We start from the raw sequence: 23092 nt of genomic DNA, 5'->3' as shown, positions 1-23092 counted from the left end.
CTGATTGACTGACTGACTGACTGACTGTCTGATTGACTGGTGGCTAGATTGACTGACTGGTCGATTGATAGGTTGATTGACTGATTGATGGACCGGCCACTTGCTTGATTGACTAGTTGACTGAGTGGTTGACTGAGTGGATTGTTGATTCATTGGTTTACCGACAGACTGACCATCTTGCAGGACCCTCCTCCTCCTCCTCCTCCTCCACCCCCACTGAGCCATGGCCAGTCCAGTGGAGGCTGACGTCACGGCCAGCAGAGAGTCACCATCACAGCCACAGTCGGGTGGCCTAGCGAAGCTCCTGCCCTGTTGTTGCCACACCGACAGGTGAGTGAGAGTGACCTGTTACTGTCACAGCTGCCGGTCTGTGTCTCACCTGTTTCAACCCCTGGACTGCCGAGTGTCAGTTTCAGTTTCAGTTTCTCAAGGGAGGCGTCACTGGCGTTTGGACAAATCCATATATACGCTACGACCACATGTGCTGAGCAGATGTCTGACCAGCAGCAGCATAACCCAACGCGCTTAAGTCAGGCCTTGAGTGCATGCATCTATATATTTGTGTACCTATCAAAGTGGGTTTCTTCTGCAGAAGTTTTGCCAGAGGACAATACTCTCGTTGCCATGGGTTCTTTTTCAGTGCGCCAAGTGCATGCTGCACACGGGACCTCGGTTTATCGTCACATCCGAATGACTAGACGCTCAGTTTTAAGTTTTTAGTCAAACGTGAGAGAAAGGGCGAGAGCGAGATTCGAACCCGGACCCTAACGGACTCTCTCTATTGGCAGATGAGCGTCTGACTCGATGAGGAATTCTTAAGGTAGCTACTAAACGCCCACCCGCACCCCTAAGACATCATGACGGTCTGGGTTTATTATTGACACTGCTATTGCACATCCTTCAAATCTTCCAGTGAGCTCTTTCTGGTGTGTGGTGCCGAGTCCATTTTGAAATCTTGGTATTTGAATTAGAACATCTTTTAGTCCCCGCAACCCCTCAGAGAGAGAGAGAGAGAGAGAGAGAGAGAGAGAGAGAGAGAGAGAGAAGATGAAATAAGGTTGGGGGAAAGAGGTGGGTGGGAAAAAGGTATGGAGAGATTGAAAGGGGAAGGAGGGAGGAGAGAAAGAGAGGGGGAAGGAAACTGAAAAGAAGAAGGGAGGAACAAGAAAGAAAAGAAAGAAGGGAACAACAACGGAACCCCCCCCCCCCTCCCACATACACTTTTTAAAATTTTATTTTATTTTATTTTTTATTATATAGAAGTTTTGATTAAAAAAAAAGATTTCTTTTTATAGTAAAACAATATGTCCATGTGATTAACGTTCACACTGCAACACACAAAATAGTTTACATAGATTATGAAAACCATATCTGATAATTGTGCAATATAATCGCCTCTCTCAAACACTGACACACACACTCGCGCGCGCGCGCGCGCGCGCGCACACACACACACACACACACACACACACACACACACGCCAAACAGAGCACTTCCACCGTGGCACGCGTGCTCACGTAATGTTTTATCTTATACTATTGCATTTACTTTTTTTTTCCACAACAGTTTACCGATACTAAGGTTTCTAATACAGGCAACCACTACTTCTCTCCTTCAACAACAACAATTTCTACCACTCTACTACAACTGCCACTACTACTGCTGCTACAACACACTTTCTACAACCACCACCACCACCACCACTTCCTATGACGTTGGGAATAATGATAATAATGACTTCAAACAACAACACAATCACACAATGATAATAAAGACGCCAAACAGCAACACAACGCACGCACGCAAGCACGTACACACACACACACACACACACACACACACAAGAAGAAGTCAATAATGACGTCCAAACAACAACACAACCACAAATATGATGATAGTGACGTCAAACAACAACACAAGCACAACAGCTGTGATAATTAGGAAACATGACACCGCGACGAACAGAGCGTACTAGTATATATGTAAGTGACAGCACCATGCATATGAAACATGATCCTCATGATTAGGAGCCATATGAGACGACGAGCGGATCATAATCTCATAGCCCGGAGTCAGCAAATTAACCTGTGGTGCCGTCAATATTGTATTGTTAGTTATTTGGATGCCTTTATCAGATCAATGAAACAGCTGCGTACTTTTTTTTTCTGGTTTAAGGGCAGCTCCTTTTGTTTGTCTGTTCGTAACAACATCTATTTTGTCTCTTCTTAACATGAGGTAGTGGCGCCCGCTATCGACGCAGGATGATGCAATGCAGTTTTGATCCATGGAACAAGTTGTCTTGTTCGTTTGTTTGTCTGTGCTTAGTCTGAGGCACAGTTTGAGATTTGAGATACTTGAGACGGTTTGAGATACTTGAGATATACTTGAGATAGTTTGAGATACTTATATAGATTCACTTCATTACTGTTATTGGTGTTATTACTGACATAAATTCACATTAGTAGAAGTAGTAATGTGCCTAGTTTTGCTTAAGTTGAGGAAGGCTCGTGCACATGCACACGCGTGAACGAGAGATCAGAAAGAAACAGATACAGACAATGGTCAAAATCACAGGGTATAACAACTATAACAACAAACAACGATGATGATGATGATGATGATATTGATATTAATGACAATGATAACAATAAGAACAATAGCAAGAATAATAATTCGAGTGATAACGATAAGAATAATGATAATTATAATACAATGATCATAGTACTCGCAACATAAGCCGGGTGAGTTGTTCCATGCTATCCCCCTCCCCCCTTCTTTCTAAGGCCCTCTCATCCTTTGAGATTTATGGGGAGGGGGGGGAGGGGGGGCGCAGGGGGGCGGGGGGGCTGCAAACAGAAGGAACGCCACCTCTCTTAGTATTCCAGTTTTCTTGAATCTATTAATAACTCACAATCTACGTGCGTTTTGCAATGCATTTAAGTGATAAATCACTGACATACGGCACGCGATCCACCCTTCAAATCAACAGTGAAGCTTTCGAATTGTGCAGTTTCCAGCACACAGCTTACAGTTGTCAAGTGAACACTCGTTTCTGACAGTGTGTAAATATATGATTTGGGTCGGAAGACGTATATTCATAAGTACTGCTACCCCCTCCTCCTAGCCCCCTGGTCCCATCTCTGTCTCTGTCTGACTGTCTCTCTCTCCCCTCTCTCTAATCTATCTATCTATCTATATTGTCTGTTTCCGACTGATTTGTTAGAGAATAAAAAGAGGGTTTAATGGAAGAAGAAAAAAAAAGAAAGCTTAAGTTATGAAACACGTTCCCTCCCAGTTTTTCCAGCTCAAACAAAACATTTTATTCTTACAATGCGCTGATTTTGGTAGATTCTATGTCATCGCTTGCTAAAGGATCAGAGTCAAAACAAGGAACAACAACAACAAAAAGATTATGATAACAAAAAATGAACACATAAACGAAAAAATGAATAATGAATAAATAGATAGATAAATAAAGGAATAAATAAGTAAATCGGCAATTCGTTTGTGAGAAAAGCAAACCACTCTCTCACAGCCCTTTAATAAAAAAGGACGCCTGTGCATGCTGTTTATCCTGCTTTCTCCATATCTTGGTAATATTGATCTCGTCTCCATCAGTATCACGAACGATACGACCAGTGTCAGTTATACAATTAACCGTGTTTTCCAGGGGAGTATGTAGGGGGAGAGAGTACAGCGTGGGAGTTCAGTGGAGAGAGGCTGGGGGTTGATATCAGGAAAGAGCGGAGACAGCAGATGGGAGGAGTTGTAGAGATGGTGGGTGTGTGGGCGCTCGGTGGTGGTGGTGGTTGATAACAGTTGTAACCCAGCACGAGTTGTCATAGGTAACATATCATTTACTTGTTGGTAAGTGGGGTTTTTAATGACTCGATCTTATGATGGGGGTTCGGAGAAGAGCGTGTCAAGGTCCTTTTGCGTGGTGGTCAAGGTCTTGTGGCGTGGGTTTCATCTCGGCGGCCTCCTATTGCTTGACCTTACAGCCTTTTTTTTATGACCGGGTATACTACCTTCACCCTCACCCCTCCTCCCACTTCGTATTATTCATCGTCTGTCTTCCTGTCTGCTTGTCTGTCTCTCCCTCTCTGTACCGAGACACAGGCGCGCGCACACACTCACTCGTACACGCACACACACGAAAATTAAACTGTTTTACGATAAAACCGTCCAAATAACATCAGCCGGGTGTAGCCACGGTATCAGATAGGTATAACTGACTTACTCTGTTGTCTAAACGCACATCACGCGGCTGCACTATGCATCATGTGTGAAGTCAGTGGTGAAAACTAAACTCATCCTTGTCAACTGTAAAGGGTTCTTTTACGACCAGTGACTTTTACGTTTTATAGTACAACTCGCTTGGTTCCTGCTGTCACTATTAGGCCCTGGTAAACTTTTTTTAAGGATATAAATTTTGCCATTTGGACATGCAGAAAAACACTCTGAACGGCTGATGCCAATTACGGTGCCATGCGTGCATCCTTTCTCCAGCCAGGCTTTGACAATGGTAAGAATTACGGGATATACTGACAAAAACAACAGCAACAATAACACCAAGAACAATAATAAGAGTTAAACTTAAGAATTGCACCGTTTCCAGCACACAACTTAAGTTCAACAAACACTCGTGAGTTTCTGACGGTGAGTAAAGATATGATTTGGGTTGATATATTTAAGTTTAAAATTACTGCTGCCACCTCAGTATGAGCCCCATCTGTGTGTGTGTGTGTGTGTGTGTGTGTGTGTGTGTGTGTGTGTGTGTGTGTGTGTGTGTGTGTGTGTGTGTGTGTGTGTGTGTGTGTGTGTGTGTGTGGTCTGTTTCCGACTGATACTAAGTTGGCGGAAAAGAATAGAGGATTCAAATGGAAGAACTGGAAAATAGCAAATGTTATGAAACGCGTACTATACTTTTAGTTTTTAACACATTAAAAACAAAATTATTATTAGTGATACTGCACTGATTTGGGAAGATTCTATCATGTGGCAGTGGCCTGCTAAAGGATCTGTCTCGTAGTCAAAACAAGCAAACAAACAAAAAACAAAACAAACAAAAAATCGGCCATTTATTTGCACTGGATGTCTATTTTGAGTACAGCATGTCACTCTCACATCCTTTTCAAAACGGACCCCTGCGCATGTTGTTTATTCTGCTTTCTCCATATCTTGGTGATAATTATATCCGTATTACGAACGATACGATCAGTGTCATTGACAATTTTCACACATGAGTGTCTTACAGGAGTGTATAATATGTCCGAGTACTGGGGAGTCGGTTCAGTGGAGAGAGGCTGGGGTTGATATCAGGAAAGAGCGGAGACAGCAGACGGGAGGAGTGGTATAGATGGTGGGTGTTTGGGCGCTGGGTGGTGGTGGTGGTGGTGGTTGATAACAGTAGTAACACAGCAAAAGTTAGACATCATAATTATCATTTATTTGTTGGTGGGGCGTTCATGTCGCGAGCGTTTATGGGGCGTTTATGTCGCGATCAGAAAGTAGCGTGTCAAGGCCATTTTCGTGGAGGTCAAGGTCTTTACTTGTGGTGTGGGTTTGGTCTCGGCGGCCTCCTGTACTCGCTTGACCTGTTGGCCGTTCTTTGTGACTGGGTATACTACCTCCATCCTTACCCCTCCTCCCGCTTGTTTTGATTCTTCGTCTGTCTTCTAGTCCGCAGGGCCTGCCGAGGGGCTTAACATACACCCCCACTGCAACCCAGGAACGATGCAGACATGTTTAAAATGTCCTTCAGTGTCTGCTGAACTCATTTTTACATGTTCCCAAGAAAAAAAAAATTGGGACGCACCATATGATGACTGAGTTACTGCCCTTGGCACAAGGGAATTCTCTTGCGACCCGGACTATTCATGGCTGCTTGCCTGTCTTTCCCTCTGCGCACGCGCGCGCGCGCGCGCGCACACACACACACACACACACACACACACTGACACGCAAATTAAACTGTTAACGACTCGGATAAAACCATTCAAAAGACACAATCCACGGCCATCCGGTCAGACCGTGGGTATTTCAGTATAACTGACTTTCTGTGTCACACTATTCATTATTAGAGTTGTCTAAACGCACAATATACGCTGCAGCCCGAGTATGCCCCGTGTGTGAAGTCAGTGGTGAAAACTAAACTCATTCTCGTCAACTGATGAGGGTTCCTTCACGATACGTTTCATAGTACAACTCGTTTGGTTCCCGGGCCTGCTCTGTCCCAGTAGTCACGTGTTATTACACTTATTTTTTTTTTATTATTTTTTTAATACACTGACTTTTCAAAAAAATGTAGATTTCGCCATTTGGACATGCATAGGAACACTCTGAACGGCTCATACCAGGTACAGAGCCATGCACGCATCATTTCTCTAGCCTGCCAAACTTAATGTTAATTGCCTTCTGTACCGCTTGAGTGCCCAACTGAGGACACTGGCCGCTGGTCAGGCATCTACTTGGCAGATGTGGTGTAGCGTATATGGATTTGTCCGAACGCAGTGACGCCTCCTTGAGCTACTGAAACTGAAACTGACCGGGAAAGTCAGTCCGTCACCTTCCGGTGTGCAAAAAGGCCGGTATCCCTGGACGGATATTTCCGACTGTGTCATTGTAGGAACTTATTTTCCTATCACAAAATCCGATTAAATGTAAAATTGTCATAATTGGATAGTGTGTTCATTATTCTATTTGTAAATGAAGTATAGGTTATATATACTTTAAAAAAAGTAATTAGATTTTGTTTCAATCTTTTTTTCTTAAAAACAAATCCGTTCACCTCTTCGTGACCAAAACATCCCTTGACATATAGTTGTCACTGAGCATAAAATAGGCGTGGCACTGAAAGGGTTTTGATTAAAGCGAAACAATTTAACGCATTGCGCGCGTGTGTGTGTGAATGTATGTGTATGTGCCGTGCGCCTACGATGTGGTGTGTATGCCGTGTGTGTGTGTGTGTGTGTGTGTGTGAAAGAGGCACGAACAGATACATACACCCACCCACCAATCCAGAAAGATCACCAGCTCGCCCTATCGCTTCCCGACTGTCCACTGGCACTGGGCCATTTCACACACAGCTAGGTTCCGTCGGAGATTAGAAAAGAGAGATAAACCACTTGCAGAAATTGCTGAAGCCAGGCAGCCTGCGCCGCGACACGCATTCATTATTCATGAGCTGCCTTTGCCCCGCCCAAACGAAAGGAAAGCGTCAGTCGAACGCAGTCTCCTGAGTGATTTTATAATTTGGATTACACCTTTTTTCCCTTTTCTGTTTGCTTCATCCCACGCAGATGTCAAACTCAATTTTGTTGTGAATAACATTCCTAAATATTTATATGTATTGGTTACTTTTATTTCCCTATCACCACAGCACCATTTTTCAAGAGTCGAAAGATGACCTCCACTGATTGCGGAAAACTATAATACTGGTCTTATCGAGATTCACTGTTTGTTGTAGTCTGTCTGTTTCTTGCTTAAGGGCATTTAATTGATTTTGTAACCCTATGGGTGTGTCAGACAAGAGAACAACATCATCAGCAAATAGCATTTAGAGCAAATCTGTTGCGCCAGGTATCATTTGTATTCCATGTCTCCCCTTCTTTGATAACTCCACTGCCAATTCACCGATGAAAAAGGAAAACAGCTGTGAGCTTAGCATATAACCTTGTTTAACCCCTCTTGGACACTGAAAAAAGTCTGAATAAATACCTTTGTCACGAACACATACAAGTACAGAATCGTAGATGCTTTTAACAGCCATGTAAAACTCCCGAGAGAGAGACAGAGACAGAGACAGAGACTTAGAGAGAGAGAGATAGAGCACAATACAACGGTCTGCTCGGGCAACATGAAGCGTTCGTATATATATGAATTATATATATGATTATGTACATATAGATAGATTTAGATTTACACACTGATAGATCTATATGAAATTATGTATGTATGTATTCATGTATGCATGTATGTATGTATAGACAGATGTTAGAAGAGAGACAGAGCTGAATATGTGTTTTATGTTTTGATATATATATATATATATTTTTTTTTTTTTTTAAGAAATGGTGATGTAAACCAGAAAGTGTGAAGAAAAAGTAGCGTTACGAAAACGCAGTTCAATAATTTATAACTGTCTCTCTCATGTGCAACATTGCGCTGGGGGAGGGGGGGGGGGGAGTTGGTGGTGGGGGGAGCTGCTTTATTTTCTTTTTATATTATCTACATTCAAGCAGATGCAAACGTGCTAAAAACCAAAGCAAAAATGAATCAGTTTTCATTGTATACAGCGAATCTTACTACACGTGGGAAATTCCAGGCATAACTTAACTTTCGCTTTACTGCAGCTGTGTGTGTGTGTGCCGTCAGAACCGACCAGTTTCCTTCAGGTGGGGAAGGAGAGGGTGATTTACCCCCACCCTTCCGCACTGCGTGTGTGCCTCAAAACGGCTTCAGCACTGTTATAGACAGTAAGAAGGGACCTGCCGCGAGTGGTTTATCTCTCTTTTCTAATCTCCGGTTCCGTCAACCAACCAAGCAAACAACTGATCATTAGCGGACCGACTGTTTGGTCTTTTGAAATCTCTGAGAGTCTGGTGCCACTCGATCAGTACAGCAATGACGGTCTTCTTGGTCCCTCCTCGATTCCAGGGTCAAAAAGTGGATCACTGTCGACTGAGCTCAAACTAAACCCTATCTTTTCTGTAGCAGTGTTGTGTGTGTTATGTGTATGCGTGCGCGCGCGTGCGCGTGTGTGTGCACTGATGCCACGGTGCTCATGTGTGTGTGTGTGTGTGTGTGTGTGTGTGTGTGTGTGTGTGTGTGTGTGCGTGCGTGTGTGTGTGCCAGTGCGCACAGGCATCAATGTGCGGCATATGTCACGGTGCCAGTGCGTGTTACTTGGCTCCTTGTGTGTACATGCGTACACACATGGATGATTGTGTAGTAGCAGTACTTCTCCTACAAGTAGTGGTGGTGCATGGTGGTGGTCACGGTTGTGTCTACTGTCCTCAAGCAGCTTAACAACCACCTTTGTTTCAACAATCTCATCCACCCATTTCAGTCTGCCTATCGCGCTGACCATAGCACCGAAACCACTCTCCTCCACATTCTGAACAATCTACTGATAGCGTCCGACTCAGGAAAAATTTCCCTTCTCACTCTCCTCGACTTGTCAGCCGCCTTTGATACGATAGACCATTCAATCCTTCTTTCCCGTCTTCATTTTACATTTGGTATCAACGGCACTGTTCTAAACTGGTTCAAATCTTATCTCACTGATCGATTCCAGTCTGTCACTGTCGATCATTTCCAATCTGAGCCCGTTAAAATCGAACATGGAGTCCCACAGGGATCTGTTTTAGGCCCAGTGCTCTTCACACTGTACACTGCTCCTCTCGCTGAAATTATCAACCGCCATAATATCAGTCATCATTCTTATGCTGATGACACTCAACTCCAGAAGAGTGATACCCCTGAAAAATTGTTGTCGCTCTTGCAAGAAACATCCAACTGCTTCCTGGACATTCAAAACTGGATGACTCGAAATAAGTTACAATTGAACGCGGACAAAACTGAAGCAATGATCATAGGAACTAAACAAAAACTGTCTTCCATCACAACTGACACAATCAAACTTGGCAGTACATCCATCCCTCTTTCCACGTCAGTCAGGAACCTCGGTGTTGTCCTTGACAATACACTGTCCATGCAAAAATTTATCAGTCAGACATGTCAATCCTGCTACTGTCAACTGCGACGCATCAGTGCCGTCCGGAAATATCTGTCCACTGACGCAACATCTAGACTTGTCGTTTCTCACATTCTCTCTCGCCTTGACTATTGTAACTCTTTATTGTCTGGTCTGCCTGCTTCATCCATTCAGCCCCTTCAGCGCATACAAAACTCTGCTGCCCGACTCGTCCTCAGAAAGAAAAGATCTGAGCACATCACTCCTCTTTTGCAACATCTCCACTGGCTCCCTGTCTCACACCGAATAAAGTACAAGATCAGCACTCTATGTTATAGATGCATTCACAAAACTGCCCCTTCCTATCTCTGCGGCTGCCTTCACCTCTACACTCCATCTCGCTCACTACGATCGGCCTCGGATCCACTCTGTTTACGCATACCCAGATTCAAACACTCGACTATTGGCCGCCGTTCTTTCTCTGTTTCTGGACCTTGCGATTGGAATGAACTTCCTTTTTCGCTTCGTCAAGTCTCCACACTCAGCTCTTTCAAGTCTGGCCTTAAAACCCACCTCTTCCAAAAATAGCCTCCCTTGCCTGCCCTTCCTTGTCTTTAGTTTCTACAGTATTAGAGTTATGCATGTGTGTGAACGACTGGTGCGAAAGCGCTTTGATTTGTCTCTGCACAAGATCTAGCGCTATATAAATACCATTATTATTATTATTATTATTATTACTGCTCTCTTTTAACGTCTTTTCTATGTGACATTGGATTGACGGTGTGTGTCAGTGTGTGTGTGCCACGGTGTGTGTGTGTGTGTGTGTGTGTGTGTGTGTGTGTGTGCGTCAGTGTGCCTCAGTGTGTGTCAGTGTGTGTGTGTGTCAGTGTGCGGTGCCGGTGTGTGTCAGGTGTGTGGTGTGTGTGTGTGTGTGTGTGCCGTGCCGTGCTCCGTGTGTGTACGCGCCGTGCATAGCTACACTGAGTTTGTCCGCCGTAGGTCACGGTTTGCCGGCACGGTGTGTGCAGCGGCCTTTAGTGTCAGTCAGTCTACGACTGATCACTTTAGTCGTGACTGCAACCCAGGACAGTTTCGTTCATCATTGGTGACATCGATTATTTAAGTGCAACGTTAATATCAGTATAGGCTACTCAGTGACACACCTCCTCCCCTTGGCCCTCACTAATCAGTATTGGATGATTCAACCATTTTACTGGGTTGACTGAGGCATCTGTCACAACTGAAACGCCAAAATGGTGCTTAATCTACAAATCCGAACAAGATCAGCCCTATAAAAGGATCAAATATTGGTATCAGTTTTAACTGCACACACTGACACACACACACACACACACTGACACACACACACACTGACACACGCACACACACACTTGCACGCACACACCGCATGCAGAATCAACAGGCCTGGCATGTATTTTCCCTCAAGGCCTGACCGAGCGCACTGGGTTACACTGCAGATGTGGTGCAGCGATGATGTATTTGTCCGAACGCAGCGACGCCTTCTCGAGTAACTGAACTCAACTGAACCGTGCTTCCACAGAAACAGACGGCCTGCATTTTCTGTTTCGAAACTAAAACGCATGCGCACATTAAAATCGCTGAATTTCAGTGGGCCTACCTGATTTGTCGACGTTCGCAAAAGTACTGTTCAAGCGGTAAAGTCCTTTTTCAGCATCAAATTAAGCATTGTTTCCTTTCAATCAGTTCCCTCCCCAAATTTGACAGAAACACTTCCCTGAGTGTTGAAACGATCCTGAATGATCGAAAAGCAGACGCCACCAAAAAAAGTTGTCGTCTGCCATCACCATTTTCCAACTGCGCGCGCATGCCTCGGATGTTTTCGTTTGCCTTCGGTGTGCCTCCGACTGTCGGTCATGGTGTGCGTCAGACAGAAGGAGGACTCCCCCGCAACAACTTTCAGTCCGCGGATCGATCTCAGTGACGTTAGTGTACATAAATTTTCCCTTTCAATAAGAACTGCACGTCGTCCTCTGGCTTCAGCTGCCTCCTAGTTCTCACTGGAACAAGGTAAGTGTCAGTTTGAATCGTTCTTCGGCTCCTGCTGTTCAAAAAGTAGACCTCCATGCTGTTACTAAAAATACATTTGTGTCAAGAATAGTGATTTTCGTCCCAGGCCCAGATCGATGTGGTTCCGGCCTTTCTAAGGTCTGCGTTTCAGTTTGACTGGAAGTTTATTAGTTGATATTGTTATCGTAGAGTTTCGTTGCTTTTTTTTGTCTGTAGAAGTTGTATTGAGATTGTTGCTTTGAATTCGGATGGATATTTGTGAAGTCAAAGCATGTTTTTCGGTGTCTGTCAAGGGCATGTGTTACTAAACTGTTTGCGTAACATATTGTTATTGAGCCACCTTCTGTCTTGTATTCTCTGCCTTATCACTTGACAGTACGTTAAACCCGCCGCAGTCGAGTTGTGGGAAATGCGATCAGGAAAGGACAAGAAAAATTGTGCTGCTAGAACTGGAAAGCAGATGTGTACAATATTTGCCCTGTTGGAATAAGTATGAATTATGATTGCATCACCACATCAGTACTACATCAGTACATGATTTCCTTCTGTCTGGAACTGTCCTGTGACTGCCTGTCAGTCTGTTTAAGTTCATTATTATCGTCACCCTGTCATCTTTGTCACTATGTGTGTGTGTGTGTGTGTGTGTGTGACAGAGAGAGAGAGAGAGAGAGAGTACATGTGTGTTTCAGTGTCAGTCTTGCTCACCATGTATCTATTTCCATGTCTGTCTGTCTCTTTGACCTCTCTCAGAGTTTCTCAGAGACTCATCATTCTCTCTCTAGATCTCCCAACCTGTCCAAAAGGAAAGAAAGGTGACTGGAAATACTTGGGACACCATTGAGAAAGTCAGATTGTATAATTGATGTTAATGTTTTCTGGAGGATGTTTGATATAACATCAAACTACTCCATACGAATCAGTGCGGCTGTACATAAAAATGAGCCGATGGAAAGAGACAGCTGTTGTGGATTTGCTGTTATTTCATTCAGTTGAATAACAGAATCAGTATTAAGCTGCAGCAATTTAATGCTTATTTTTAGTATTGTCCATAATATACAGGTTTTTGAATTACCTGGGTTGCTTTTTTTTTTTTTAATTGATATCATAATGTCTGTTTACACAAGTAGACTGTTATGCTTATCATTAAATGTCTACACATTATGCATGCCTTTGCAGTAAAACATTTCTAGGTGTCCAGATACATGCTTCAAAGTTATTTAGGCTACGGTGAAACCAGGAGGTAGTCTTTGTATTTGAAAACTCACATAAAGTTTATTTAGTACTGGTTTCAGTTCTTGAAATTGCTGCAAACAATACTTTATGAAGAAGTGTATGATATGATGTTAATCCAAATTGAGAAATGTTAAGGAATCTGTGTTCTTGTATAAGGAAAAATTCCATTTTACCAGAAAATGGTTTTGCATTGTGTGGAGTTATCAAGGTAGAAGTTAGGAGCAAACTTATTTTTCAGAATTTAAATCCAAACTGCTTAATGATTTAAAACAAAACTAGCAATCAGACTTGGCAAATACAGAAAAGTACAGCTGGTTCCATTCATGAAAAGGTATATCCCAAGCTGAGAATTTTCTAACAGTTAAAACGAACAAACTAAATTCAACATTATTTGCTAAATTTAAGTCAAGAACGCTTGGCTTGAATGCCAGCAAAAGAAAAAAAGGTTTGTGCTAGATACATCTATATATGCTCCATGCCCTTAGTATAATTCCACAATAGATGATGAAATTTTATGATTGATTGTAAATCTTACAGTGATTTGAGAAATGAATGTGCAATTTAAAAAAATCTCAAAAAGAATAAGGTAGGTGATAAGCTTAATGCTGTGGCAAAGTTTATTTTGAAAGCTATTGATATTACGAATAAAACATTACTTGTAGATAAAAGCTGCCTGGTTGGATAGATTTAATTTTGTTATCCTGTAAACATTTGAAAGATTTGTTTGACTGACAAATGAATGTGCACTTTATCATTATGATATTTTGGGTGGTCTGCCAGTTGCTACCTTTTTTTCCCAAGCAAATATCTTTGTTTTTGTTTTGTTTCAATAGTTGGCCCCATTTTATCCATTCATTTATTATAACATTTTTATGGGAATAAAATGTTGACACATTCACACATGTCACAAAGACCTGACGGTCAGTGACATTAAACCACTTTAATATATCTCTCTCTCTCTCTCTGCTTCTCTGACTCTCTCTCTCAGTCTCTGTCTGTTTCTCACTGTCTCCATACGTGTTGCTTGTTATCATTAAATCTAATCTTTGTGTCACTACTTCTACGTTGTTTCCTGTTACATAACTTGAAAAGCATTTTTTTTTTTTTTTAAACTTTCCCGTCGATAGTGTGTGTTGCCTACGTGTTGAAAACGTTCTCGGCTATGGTTGCTGTGGACGTCATCGAGTCTGTCATCCGGTGAAATACGTCCATTTCTCTCTGTCACTCTATGTCACTGTCTCTGTCTTTGTCTCTCTCTCTCTGTCTCTCTCTCTCTTTCTCTCTCTCATTAATCCCTCGCTCCACTCCCCATTTTCCATCCTCTGGACACACACAGATCCCTATTTCCAGCTGTGACTGTGAGGGGATGGTCTTCGATTAGTTTAATGTCTTTTCCGCATGGATCGCGTCACGTAGCAAAAGTGAGGTGGACGATCTGCGTGCGTGTGCGTGTTTCAGAGGTGTGCGTGTGCGCGCGCGTGCGCGTGTTTGTGTGTAAGCGAAAGAGAGAGAGAGAGGAGGGTGGAGGGGGAGGGGATGAGATGCATGGTGGAGGAAAAGAAGTCATAAATAGCGTCCAAAGCGCATTGTAAACTACCACTACAGGAAATCGGCATTGTTTCTGCTCGCAATCGGGAAGAAAAGGGCACAGGTTTTAGGCACGTTCAGAGAGAGAGAACGAACGAACGAACGAAAGAATGTTTTATTCAGATAAGGCCAAAATGGATTTCAGTGATATATGATAATGAGAAAATGTCATGACACACTAAATCAACAATTCAAATCAACCAAAAATAGTTTACACAGATATTCAACAACATTCACGAGGTAACTGTACGTGAGAGAGAGAGAGAGAGAGAGAGAGAGAGCAGACCGTGGAAAGTCGATCAGTCCCATGAGATTGTGCCTCCACCATTTTTTCTCGGTCTCAGGCCAAGCGAAAGTGAAGTAAATATGGTGTATTTCTTTTTACCACAACAGATTTATCTGTGTGGAAATCGGACTGCTCTCCCCAGGGCGAGCGCGTCACTGCACTACAGCGCCACCTCCCCCCCCCCCCCCTTTTTTTTTTTTTTTTTTTCCTGCGTGCAGTTTTCTTTGTTTTTCCTATCGAAGTGGATTTTTCTTCAGGAACAACCCTTTTGTTGCCGTAGTTGTTTTTTGTTTTTGTTTTTTTTAAATTTTTTTTTAACGTGCGCTAAGTGCATGCTGCACACGGGACCTCGGTTTATCGTCTCGTCCGAATGACTAGAGTCCAGACCACCACTCAAGGTCTAGTGGAAGGGGAGAAAATATCGGCGGCTGAGCCGTAATTCGAACCAGCGCACTCAGATTCTCTCGCTTCCAAGGCGGACGCGTTACCTTTAGGCCATCACTCCACAATTGGACGTGTGAAGAGATTGCTGAGACTTGCGTCTTTCCTTACACAGCCATTCATGCAGTTTCCTATGTTTTGATTAGAATTTAAACACTCTCTCTCTCTCTCTCTCTCTCTCTCTCACACACACACACACACACACGTCACACACACACACACACACACACACACACACACACACGCACGCACGTACACACACATACACACCACGCGCGCACATACACACACATACACACCACGCACATACACCACACACATACATACACAAACACACATACACACGCCACAAAACACGTGACACACACCTACACACACACACACACACACACACACACACACACACACACGCAAACACGCATAGGCCTACACACATATCATCGGCGGTGCCCATACGGTCTTGAGACAACGGAATAGAAGAACAAGAAGACAAAAAGAGGATTTTTTTTTTTTTAGGCCTATAGCGGTTGTTAACATAAGTCAATTCATCAGTGTCATTGTGGCAGTGACGATAGCAGTAGTATAGCTGTAGCTTGGATTAGAACATATAATAAAAGCACGAACGAATGCAGCTCAAAACAACCAAACCTTATACTTCCGGAATATAAATAACACTGTTTTGTGACTCTTTAACTATCTTTTGAAGTTGAACACAGACTTCGAGCAGCACGACTGCTGATAAGAAGGATAAGAACATTGGCATGACGTTTCTTAAAAAAAAAAAAAATCAACGCGTGGAATGAATTAAAAGAAGGGGGGGAGGGGGGGGGGGGGGAAGAAAGAAGGAAAGAAAGAAAGAAAAAGATATGTGAATGAAGAAAATAATTCACGGCGTGGTTATCTGTAAACGCATGGCATGGTTTATGACGCGACAGTGCCAATGGGGGATGACGTGTGTGACAGGTGGTTGCACACACACACACACAGAGTTGATAACTCCACAAAAAAAAAGAAAAAAAAAAAAAAAAGCAGGCGATCAAGGTTTTAGGGACACAGACAGACAGACTAAATAATGAAACATGACTGGTCGCAAGTTCAAACAAACAAACAAACAAAATAAATGAATAACATAAAAAAGCACCATCCCGCCCTCTCCCTCACCCCCCCACCCTCTCCCCGTTTCTCAACAACGGAAAAATACACATACACACACAACCCTTGTCATTCCCCCGCACTACCGCACTGGCCGATATAAATAAACAGTCCACATGTCTGCTGCAGGCAACACTCATCTTTAACGTCTGTATTACACACATCAGAAATGTAAACGCCAAAACTATTCAGACGGTAAGTTTATGATATGTGAGTGTGATGGTATTCGAAGTAAGTCTCCATTTATTACTGGGTGTTTTTTTTTTTTTTTTTTGTTGTTGTTGTTGTTTTTTTACCGTCAGAGGTGAGTATTGATAAGGACTGACATGCCACAAAACTGTTCAAAACACACTCAGATTTCTTATGAGAGGACATAGAAACGCGCGCGCGCGCGTGTGTTTGTATGGAAGTAGATCCTAACATTTTGGCGAATGTAAGTTTTTTTTTCTTTCTGCTTTGTAATTGTGTGTGTGTGTGTGTGTGTGTGCGTGCGTGTTTGTGTGTTTGTGTGTGTGTGTGTGTGTGTGTGTGTGTGTGTGTCCTTTCTTCACTCCCGGTCTCTCTCTCCCACCCCCTCTCTCTCTCTCTGTCCCTCCCTCCCTCGTGCCCCCTCCCCCGCCCTCCTCCCCCTTCTCTCCTCATCACTTTTCTCTCTTTCATCATGTTTGGGTACAATAACTGGAATTAAAAGTTAAAAAAAGAAAAAAAAGAGAGAAAAAAAAAACAACAGAAAAAGAACTTTGGTGCTGTAGCACCACCCCTTCCCAATTCCCCGTGTCACACGGGCCAAATGACAACAGTAAAGTATTAAAGTGTCTCTCTTCTCTCTCTTCTGTTGGTCTGTCTATCTCTCTATCAGACCCCCCCCCCCCCCCGCCCACCCCCAGACCCCCCCACCCACCCCGCCCACCCCCAGACCCCTCCCATCCCCCTTGACTACTATTGTAACCCACGCCTTCACCCCCCGCCCACACCAGTCACATTTCCCGCTCACTGTCTCTGTCAAACCTCGTCGGTCACAGATGTGTGTGTGTGTGGCAAACTGTCAGCTTCGTTGTAGGTACATTTTTGTTGTCACGATTATTAACTTGCAGAACATTAGATTGTTCTTTTATCGTAGAAACATATATATATATATTTTTTTTTTTTTAATTGCTGAAAAAACAATTCACTGTCAGCAACAATAATATATATATATATATATATATATATATATATATGCATATATATATATATATATATATCTCATATATATATATATGTCCGAGTGTGTATGTGTGCGTGCCTGAAATCTGATTGAATGACACAGGAAACGAATGATGAGCGTCCAGTGGCTTATATATATATGTATATATGTGTTTGTGGATGAACATACAGCATCGCTGCAGGTGTTCTTGCAATAAGCGTCATCATTATGTCGGGACGTCGCAGTTTGCAGCGGAAGTGTGTACATTGTCATCCGTGTGATGATGTTCGCAGGAGAACGGCATATCAGATAAGAACGAATGTGGCGGTGCGCGTTCCTCGTGGTTTTTTTTTTTTCTTCTTTTTTTAAATTTTTTTTTTTAACAATCGATGTTTTATCTTTGAAAACACTAACCAGTGAAGTGCATCTTGATAGTATAACAAAATACACTTGAGAACAGAAGAAAGTCACAGTGGAAACTATTTGTAAAACAACAACAAACCCGCGTGCGCGCGCGCGCGCGCGCACACACACACACACACACACACACACACACACACACACACAGGGCGCGTGCACGAGTGAAATAGCATATCAACGCCGTGTTTAGTCGAATAGGCTCCACGTTCTCTCTGTCCCAGTTTATGTTTCCGTTCGTGTCTGTCTGACATATCAGTGTCTGTCTCCATATATATATATATATATATATATATATATATATATATTTCTGTCCCCCACCTCTCTCGCAGTTTCTCTCTCTCTCTCTCTCTCTCTCTCTCTCTCTCTCTCAGGACAAATGCGAGCACTGATTTATCGATTTATTGCACAGTCTGCTGTGCGTTCGCCCTTCGCTGTGCGAAAGAAAGGAACAAGAAACGAAAAAGACGAACGCTCTTTTTGGGCGGAAATGATTTCTCTCCTTGTTGTAGATATTGAATATATACCTATGTACGTATGTTTGTATGTATGTATGTATGTGTATGTGTACAATACAAAGCCTGCTGTGCCGCTATGTAACAGATGTCCCATCTGGCGTTTCTGTGTTGGGGTCGTTCAGTATTGATACACATACACTTAGTACAGTAAGAGTTTTGTAAACATCCTGCATCTCTTTCTCCCTGTTTCTATGACTGTCCCCCCCCCCCACCCCCACCCCCCCACCTTCTCTCTGTGTGTCTGCCCAGTCTGCCTGTCTCTCTGTAATGATTATTCTGCCTGTCGCTATTTTTATGATTTCATGAAATGGATGGTGCACCGTGTTGAAGAAAGAGGCGGCCTAACATAAATTATGTAGCCACACAGTGTGTTTGTACTGCGTGTTTCTTTCGTTGTAGTTAAAAAAAAAAAAAAAAAAAAAAAAAAGAATTTTTGATATTTTTTTTAGGACCTGGATAGAGGGGTGAATTTGCTTGCTTATTTATTTATCACGTGTGTGTGAGAGAGAGCGAGCGAGAGAGGTGTGTGTGTGTGTGTGTGTGTGTGTGTGTGTGTGTGTGTCTTCCAATGTATGTTTGTGTCGCTGTTTCTTGATGACCAGTTATGATACTTACATCTCTTTAATTCAAATATAACTTTTCGTTTTTAGTGGCAGCTGTTGTACCAATCTGTAGGAGCAGAGCAACAACGGCAGATGTGGAAAATGGCAGGCATGATGACCTCCACCACCCCCTGCCCCCTGCACTCCTTTTTTTTTATATTTTATATTTTTTTAAAATATTATAATTGTTATTGCAGAATACAGAATCTTTGCCCAGGTATATCTGCCTGCAAGTGTATTTGTTTTACTGTCAAAATCGATTTTTTCAAAAACAAAATGTTGCTAGGAGACAACGCTTTTGTCGCCGTTGGTTCTTTTACGTGTGCTGGGTGTATGTTGCACGCGGGACCCCAGTTTACTGTGGCGCCAAGATCCTCTTTCCGTCTTTTTCTCTCACTGTTACCGAAGCATTGACCAATTAAAAGTTAGATGAAATAGATAAATAGATAAAAGCTTGACCCATTCCGGTCCACCCCTACAAAACTAGACCACTTCAGGTTTTCCTCCTTGAAAAAAAAAGAGACCCCCCTGCCCCCTTTTTTTTAAAAACTTAAAAAAACAACGGTAATGGGGTTAGCGCAAACGTACCCATAGATGTCTCGTGGGCGTATGTATGTATGTTAATATGTCGGTTTTACGCCCGACAAAATGCCAGTACCTAGTTTCGGATTTCGACAAATATTGTCGTCTTTGTTCGTGCCTTCTCTCTCTCTCTCTCTCTCTCTCTCTCTCTCTGTGCCTGTCTGTCTGTCTGTCAAACACACACACACACACACACACACACACACACACACACACACACACACACACACACACACACACAGAGTCTTTTTTTGTAAACGGACTCCAGGTGTTCCAAATACACCGTTAATAACATCCTGAACGTAATGACTCTGACAGGACAGCATCCCGTTGTATTCTCTCTCACCCTCCTATTTTATCTATACGATGATGAATGGGTTGTTGGGTTGCTTTATCGTCATCAGGATTTTGCAGCCTCATCCCGAGATGTTGCCATTCCAAATGCATGCTGCTGCTTTCGTTCGTTCGTCAGTTTTGCATGCACACCTGACCACCTCATCTGTCATAGGTTTCGTGAGGCTCCGGGTTCGTATCCCGGTCTCGCTCTTTCTCCCAAGTTTGACTGGAAAATGAAACTGTGCATCGAGTCCCTTAATTCGGGTGAGACGGTAAACCGAGGTCTCGTGTGCAGCAGGCACTTGCTTGGCGCACTGAAAAAAGAACCCATGGCAACAGAAGTGTTGTCCTCTGGCAAAATCCTAGTAGAAGAAGAAATCCACTCTGGTGGGTACACCAATAGATATGCATGCAGCTCAAGGCCTGACTAAGCGCGTTTGGTTATGCTGCTGGTTGGGCTCCTACCCAACAGATTTGGTGTAGCATTTATGGAATTGTCCGAAAGCATTGGCGCCTCCTTGAGAAACTGAAATGAAATCTCTGCTTTCCAGTGTCTTTCCATTCGCGTCCTTGACCTCCTTTCCACCGCCACTCCCCCCCCCCCCCCCCCCCCCCCCCCCCACCTCCACTTCTTTCTAATTTTTAACGCATTCCGTCATTTCGTTTTTTTCTGTGACTCACTTCTAAAAAGACATCACACCCGTTCCCACATACTCATTCCAAAGTCGATCCGCTTGCATATCACCCGTCTCTCTCTCCCTGTCTTTCTCTCCCTCCCCCTCTCTCTTCTCTTCTTTTGTTTGCTTTTGCATTCATCTACAGTCCTGTTCTACCCGTAGTTTGTTGCTCGTGCCGGAACGGTTGCAGTGGATGTGTCAATATTTGGGCGCTCTTGGGATGGGGTTGTTGGTCGTGACACGCAGTGTTACTGCCTGCACGTGACTGAAACAGGTCATCGTCAGGCGCACTTGGTATTCGCGTGTACACCATGTTTACATTGATATACCTGTGTTTAAAAAAAAAAAAAAAAAAATAAAGAAAGAAAAAAGATCCTTTGTGTAAGTTCTTTTGGCCATCATGACACTCTTTTTAAAAGATAAATAAAATATCCTTGGACTTCGCGTGAATTCAAGATAGAATCGAGTAGTGAACTATATATATTTTGTATGACCCGATCTTTGGTTGACCGACGTTTGAACCGAGTGTTCCAACGATGCGGGTCAAATGTCGCTACCGGTTTTATTTGTGTGTGTGTATTTAAAAAAAAAAAAGAAAAAAAGAAAGAAGAAGAAGTTTCTTTTAAAGATAATTGTTTGTCGTTGATAAACATGGCGTCAACGTTTGCGCCCCTTGAGTATGTGAACATCTGATACAATGTGACAGATACGGGAGAGGAGAGATGAGCTGACGTTCTGATGTACGCAAGGTTCAGCAAAAAACAAAAACAAACAAAACAAAACAAAACAAAAAAACAAACAAAAAAACAACAACAAAAAAACAAAGCAAAAAAACAAAACAAACAAAAAACAACAAACAAAAAAAACCCCCCCCCCCCCCCACACACACACACACACGCGCGCGCAAAAACCAGGAATTCACGGATAGCCTTTGCAAAAGAGCATGCACATCTGAGCGTATCCTTGTCTCAGTCAGTCATGATATTTATTTATACACAGGGAGGCGGACGGTTTTGAAGTCAAATGTTTCACCACAAAACCAGTCCAGAGTAACAGCCAGTATGGGGGAATACATTTTGTCGTTAATCATCAGGAAGGATGGACAAAGACCAGGCAGTGAAAACTCCAGTTTTGTTGTTTCTGATTGTTCTCATTTTTTGTTTGTTTTTGTTTGTTTGTTTGTTTTTAAGAAAGGTATCCTTGAAAATCAGAAGCCCTTGAAAGCGAAAAAAAATTGTTTATGCTGTGTATACAAAAGAAACAACAACAACAAACAAACAAACAAACAAAAAATCCAGCGAACAAGGACAAATCCGTGCAAACTTTGAAAAATACATATTTATAGTATTAGTAAAGGAAAGCGTCTTATCTATATAGGCCTACCCTGAAGTAATGAGGACTGAATGAAAACAAATTCATGATAAAAGTCGTATACTTCAGTATTCAGTGGCCTTGGGAAGGGTCATCGTCATCGTCGTCATCGGTCTTGTAACCTCGGATGGAGTTGCGGAGGCACCACTGATGACTGTTTGACAGTCTACCGTCGTCTGTCTCTTAGGAAGGGAGTTCATTGTAAATTGTACAGATTTGCTCGAAGACACCGACAGACAAGAACACACAGCTGTGTTAAAAAGAAAACGAACATTGTTTTTAAACCTTGTGGAATTATCACGCTTGGTAAGTCAAATAGGGTGGTGGTGGGGTGAAGAGTGCAATGGAATATGGGGGAAAAACAAAAAGCATACAGCTTCGAATGGTGGGGAAATGTAGACAGTGCTTTGTCGCTTTGCGAACGGCGTTGACAAGACCTGACACAGGTGTACACTGTTTGACCCGCCTTCGCGAGAAATATTCAGACGTTAAATCGGTTTGAATAGGATTTGATTATCGTGCACGTTTTGAACTTAACGATTTCTCTCTCTCTGTGTGTGTGTGTGTGTGTGTGTGTGTGTGTGTATGTCCTGTGAGTGTGGGGTAGGGATGGGGATTGTTAGTGGCATGACAGTGTGTTGAAAACACATCGTTGTTCTGTTGTTTAAAATCGCTGACAGCAAGGTTTATTGTAGCACACCTGGCTATGACTGTGGTGGGCGATGTGATGATTGATATTCACAGAAAAACTTTTGTTTGTGTGCCATTGCAACTTTGTGAGATATATATCTATATATCTATCTATCTATCTATCTATATATGTATGTATGTATATATATATATATATATATATATATATATAATATAATTACTAATAATAACAATCGTCAAACAAACCATCAGTCCTGGCCTCTTCCAACAAAACTGAAAACTGTTTTGGGAGTTCATTTGTTGAAC

The 23092-nt window shown here is 42.7% G+C and overlaps 1 protein-coding gene across 3 annotated transcripts in view; it reads left to right on the top strand.

The window, feature by feature from the left end:
* The window catches only part of LOC143289089 (metalloreductase STEAP4-like), a 71714-nt gene that overhangs the window by 20438 nt on the left and 28184 nt on the right, over positions 1-23092 (top strand). Inside the window, exon 2 of one of the 3 annotated variants that reach the window (XM_076597933.1) lies at positions 184-330. In XM_076597933.1, the coding sequence (XP_076454048.1) occupies positions 224-330 (107 nt within the window). In that variant the 5' untranslated portion in view covers positions 184-223. Of the gene's footprint in view, positions 1-183; positions 331-11475; positions 11748-22337; positions 22442-23092 lie in introns of those variants that run through there. The other 2 variants (XM_076597934.1, XM_076597936.1) reach the window with 2 other exon arrangements.

This window comes from Babylonia areolata, chromosome 13, assembly GCF_041734735.1.
Source record: "Babylonia areolata isolate BAREFJ2019XMU chromosome 13, ASM4173473v1, whole genome shotgun sequence".
NCBI lineage: Eukaryota > Metazoa > Mollusca > Gastropoda > Neogastropoda > Buccinidae > Babylonia > Babylonia areolata.
The sequence above is the reverse complement of the archived record's forward strand: the minus strand, read 5'-3'. Positions and strand labels throughout refer to the sequence as shown.